General features: G+C 36.0%; 1 protein-coding gene across 1 annotated transcript; it reads right to left on the bottom strand.

Moving 5' to 3' along the window:
• Positions 1–1,607: 1,607 nt before the first annotated feature.
• HTR1F (5-hydroxytryptamine receptor 1F) lies at positions 1,608–2,844 on the bottom strand. The gene has a single exon (XM_037524620.2). It carries the CDS (start codon positions 2,815–2,817, stop codon positions 1,717–1,719), a length of 1,101 nt encoding a protein of 366 aa, XP_037380517.1. The 5' UTR covers positions 2,818–2,844; the 3' UTR covers positions 1,608–1,716.
• Between the last annotated feature and the right edge of the window lie 2,830 nt (positions 2,845–5,674).

Here is a 5,674-nt window from a genome sequence, read left to right on the forward strand (position 1 = left end):
TTCCACTTCCTTTGCTCAAATGCTGTTTATTTAATATCCATTTTAGATACATTCTTTATGAAATTTTCCTTAACTAGAGGTCATCAATTTTTTTTCCTTTGAGCCATCATAACTATGTAAGCAACTTTCATGCCAGAGTTCTATTTTTCTTTTCTATTGTAGTGTCCTTTATTGGTTGTTTGTTTTACCTTTAAGCTTGTAAATATGGGAAGGAAAGACACTTAATTCTTGTACTCTCTCTAATACATCTCAATGCCTTATATAAAATGAAGACTCTCTAAATATTTGTTAGATTGTGAGTAATGTGTCATAGACACAAAAAGTTAATGTAATATACTCTTAAGCATACTACCAGGGAAGAATATAATCATGCACCATGGAAGAATATTTCAGACGATGATGGACTGTATTTAGGATGGTGGTCCCTATATACAACCTAGGGGTGCAGTAGGCCATACCATCGAGGTTTGGGTAAGTACACTCTGTGATGTTTGCAGAATAATGACATCACCTATAGCATATTTCTCAGGAGATATCCCTGTCATTAAGTGACACATAACTGTATTTAGAATGTACATAAAGGTGCAGCTTTACAAAAAAATACTGTTTTTCAAATGATCTTGATTGATGATAGGCTTTCCCAAATGTATATATGAAGAGAGAGAGATGAGTTTTTGCCTATTTATTTTTACCAATTGGAAAACTAGAAAACACTTTGAACTCAACGGAAAGTTCTGAGAGTTCATATCACATTATCTCTAATTAAAAATAAATTAATATTTAAAGAAAGATACTAAGCTGCTGAAGTGCATTTAGTTAGTGATTAAGTTTAGTATTATTAAAGAAATAAAACATACTTTGTATTTTTAAAGAGACTTTCAGAACATAATTATTATGGTGGATAATCTTGGGTACGTAGTGCCTAAAATTTGATTCCAAAATAAACATGGGGCAATAAGAACACTGGCTCCCTCCACAGCCTTATTTCTGGTGGAAGACTTTGATTTCAAATGTTGAAAATATTTTGGTAATTTACGCTATCAAAATAATATGTTAAATATGTGCAAATTTAGTATTAGAATTATTTTGCTGTGTACAACTCACTTCACGAATACTTTTTACTATTTAAATACAAAGATATTATCAGTCTCTGATGTTTACATTTATTTCCTCTAGTCAAACAAAGTAAGAGCTGTTATCTCCTCATCCTCCCACCCCTTCTATACTTTTATACGGGGTAAGATGGAGAGGGGGCAAGAGTTCTTAGATAGGAGAAATGTGTACTTTGTGGTAAAGTGTATCTTTGCTATAAAATAATAGAAACATATACCAGAACAATGGGACTATTTAGAAATTATGAATGGAAGCATGTTGTTAATTGAAAACTGTTCTATAGTTGTTTTCAGACATAAACCTGGAAAATAATTTTAATAATAATAAATATAAATATATATCTTAGAAACATTGCATAGGCAAAACATAGTTTTATAAACAATAAATGTTTTCCAGTTTTGTGTATTTTTAAAATGATGGTCAAAAGTAGTATGTTTAAATCAATAAATTCTATATCATGTTTCTATTAAATAGAAATTATTTTAGCAGTTTATTTCTTCCTAAAAGTTTAAATGTTGTATTACTTAGCATTAATTTAGTTATTTTACCTAAAATCTCCCCCCTTCTTCCACACACACTATCTTTTAAGTAAATTTCTTTAAACTAACATTGACAGCGCACAAGTTTTTGGAAGGCTTTCTTGAAGTCTTCATTAAAAATTGTATAAATCAGTGGATTTATAAGGGAATTGAGATATCCGAGCCATGTCAAGAAATTTGACATTTCTTCAGAAATCTTACACTTTTCACAGACATTCACAACCAATTCTTTTACAAAAAAAGGAAGCCAGCATATAACAAATGCACCCAAGATTAATCCCAGAGTGGTGGCTGCTTTGCGTTCTCTTGTGCCTGAGATCTTTTGTCTCCTCCAAGATTTCTCATGCTTTAATTGAGACTTGGGACTCTTCACTGTGCTATGAATTTTATCGAAGTCTGTTGAAGGATCAGATAAAGACTTTTCTAGCATGTAGGATGTGGAGACCAGTCTAGTGCTTTTCTCACCACTCTCCAAAAGGACTTGGCCATTCAGCTCCTCCTTGGCAATTCTACTTGCCTGTCTCTTGTGGTATAACGTCTTTGCTGCTTTATATATTTTGTAGTAGAGGATCAAAATCAATGTTAGTGGTATGTAGAAAGCCCCAAATGTTGAGTAAATAGTGGACACAATGTGGTCATGTTTGATGATACATTCGTCATCTCGGCTAGTTCCTTGGTGTCTCCAGACTAAAGGAGGCATAGAGATAAAAATAGATATAATCCAAACTATTGTTATCATAATGCCAGCGTGCTTGGGAGTTCTTTTCCTGGCGTACTCGACAGCATCTGTGATTGCCCGGTATCTATCCAAAGCTATAGCAGACAGATGTAAGATGGAACATGTGCAGCAAGTAATGTCAACACTCAGCCAAATGTCACAGACCACTTGCCCCATAATCCAGCTCTCTCTCACAATATACACAATGCTGAAGGGCATCACTAGGACAGCTACAAGAAAATCTGTCACTGCAAGGGAGCAAATTAAATAGTTGGCTGGGTGGTGCAGCTTCCGGGTCACAATAATGGCGGCGATCACAAGGGAGTTGATAGTCGTTGTCATCAGGGCCAGCCCGGAGAGAGTCAGGGACACCAGAATTTTAGATGGCGTTCTGTTTAACATTTCTTCTGAGGTCAAGTTTTGATCAGATGAGTTTAAGAAATCCATTTTTAAAAAAGTTTAATGTAGCTGAAAAAATGGATACCTGTAACAAAGGAGGGGAAAAAGAGTTTCAGAGAAGGATTCACAGACTTTTTTCTCCCTTTCAGAATTAAAAAAAAAAAGGTGAATGTTTTACCAGCATATAACAAATGCACCCAAGATTAATCCCAGGGTGGTGGTTGCTTTGCGTTCTTGTGCCTGAGATCTTTTGTCTCCTCCAAGATTACCAGAATATTTTTATGGATTAAAAAACCGACTTCAGGTTGCAGATTTTTTCTTTTTTATTTAATTTAAGAAATCCAATGAGAACAGTAATGAACATAACTTCAAAACATTTCTTGAAATACAGCTCAAAATAAAACAATTTTTACATTATTGAGTAATGTATTACTCAATAAGATCTTCAACATTATAGAATTTTGTTTAAAAACCATATTAACCTAGCTATCTATTTCTTTTTTTTTTCCTACGGCAGAAAAAGCTTAAAAGCACATATCATTAATATATCTTTGTGCATTATATAATACAAAAATATTATATTAAAGGCAGTATTCAAAAATCATAAGCAATTTGGGTCTAAATTCAAAGTTACATTAAGGATATTATTGGGTTCATGGAGACTAAAGAAACTTTTTTTTTATATAAGAATTGGGGTATAGTCCAGAGGTGCGGGAGGGTGACAGGATTCACTAGAGACAGAGCGGGGAGTAGAACAGGCAGATGGACCAAAGATACTGCTGAGGGTAGCAGTGGGAGAGGCAGGAGAGGTCTGCCACGCCATGTGGGTATCTCCTTGGCTGGCTGGGAATCAAACCCATACACAGAGTTTGTGGATAGCTTCATAGCGCTGTGCTCAACCAACTGCACCACTGGGGAGGCCCTAAAGGAACTTTTAATGTATTTCATGTCAGGACATAAAGGTTATAAAAGGGGAAATAATCAAAAATAAAATATTTTTAGTATATGTATAGTATCGCATAATCATTTAATAAAACAAGGAAGATGTCAGAGTGTTTAATAGCCCATATATATATATATATGTGTGTGTGTGTGTGTGTGTGTGTGTGTGTGTGTGTGTGTGTGTAGTGTAGTTTGTTTAAAAAGAGTGTAAACTTAGTTGGAGTCAAATAAAAAGATAAACTTAGTTGGAGTCAAATAAATGAACAACACTGCCCATTATTATAATTTCATATATGACCAAATGAACGACTTAATGAAGGGAACTTGGACCTCCCTGGTGGCACAAGGGGTTAAGACACAGACTATGAAGCTATCCACAGCCACTGCAGCATGAGTTCAATCCCTGGCCAAGGAGCTACCCACATGGCGTAGCAGACCTCTTCTGACTTGCCTGTTGCTCCTCTCAGCAGTGTATTTCAGTCAATCTGCCTGTTCTGTTCCCCACTCTGTCTCTGGTGAATCCTCTCAAGCACCCCCCCCCATACCTCTGGCCTATACCCCAGTTCTTGTTTGCATAAATAAATAAATCTTTAAAAGAAAAAAAAAGGAGATCTTATGACCACACTTACTCACCATGAAATGGAGATCCTTCTATATGAGTCATTATTATAATGACTATGTTATCTTACTTCTGAAGGAGGACCTTCCAAATTCATCTTAAAATTTTCCCTCAATCCATGCTATTACTTAATTACAAATCAAATAAGGTAATTGGAATGTAATGGAATAAGATTGCTTTTATAAGACAGTTTTTAGCAGCTACCTATATCTTAGGAAAAGACAGAGAAGATAGAAACCTGAACTTTTCTTAGTTATAATTATTATGGTACCTCCATTTTCCTTAAGTTATCTTTACACCTTTGAAGCGCTTATGCTTTGTTGGAACTGATGAAACAATAATTTAAATAATTTAATGTGAGTGCTTTGTATTATAAAACCTTGGGATGCAGCATACTCAATATCCCACTTGTGTTTGGGTTATCGGTACTAGATTTATTTTTTTTTAAGATTTATTTTTTATTTATACAATAGCTGGGGCACAGGCAAGAGGTGTAGGAGGGTGAGAGGATTCACCAGAGCCAGAGCGGGGAGCAGAATAGGCAGACAGACCGAAAGCACGCTGAGGGGAGCAGTGGGCGCGGCAGGAGAGGTCTGCTGCACCATGTGGGAATTCTCCCTGGCGGTCAGGAATCGAACTCACGCTGCAGAGGCTGTGCACAGCTTCACAGCACTGCACTCAACCACCTGCACCACCAGGGAGGTCCCACACCTGCATTTTTAACAAGTTCCCAGGGATGCTTATGCTGTTAGTCCATGGAATGAGAGTTCTGGGGAGTCCTTAGCTTATGTCCAATCCTTTCACTGCTTTAACATTCTCTGAGTTCCTCTCTAAGGAAGCTCTAATATCTCAGCTGTATACTTTTGTCATCATCTCTTTCTCACATATTTTACTTAATTTCTTGGAGTTCCTCAAATAAATGATATTACTCTAGTTTTCCTTCTGCTGTTTCTCTGGCTATTTTTATTGCTGTCTTTGTGCAGTTCTTGGACTGCTTTCTCTAGGACTATTAACCCCACTTTTTGGACATTGATTCCACTCTTTTCAGCCTGTTACAAGGATTATCCATATGACTATACTTTCTAAATCTATATTGGATCACAGTGCCCGAGATGTAATGTAACACTTGCAGGCACTGTCAGAAATATTAGCAAAATCTTCAATATGTTCTTTCAATATCAGTAGATCCCATAGTCTAGTTGTTTTCCCTGGAAACAACTAAAGAGGGTGTATGGTCACAGATGAAATGCTCGCTGCAAATCCAATCAGATATATTAGAAACATGGTACATTAATAAATTTCTACCTTCCCACTTTGCCTCGTCATACAATTTGCACTATATAT

Source organism: Talpa occidentalis, unplaced genomic scaffold, assembly GCF_014898055.3.
Source record: "Talpa occidentalis isolate TD23 unplaced genomic scaffold, MPIMG_talOcc4v2.1 talOcc4.4, whole genome shotgun sequence".
Taxonomy (NCBI): domain Eukaryota; kingdom Metazoa; phylum Chordata; class Mammalia; order Eulipotyphla; family Talpidae; genus Talpa; species Talpa occidentalis.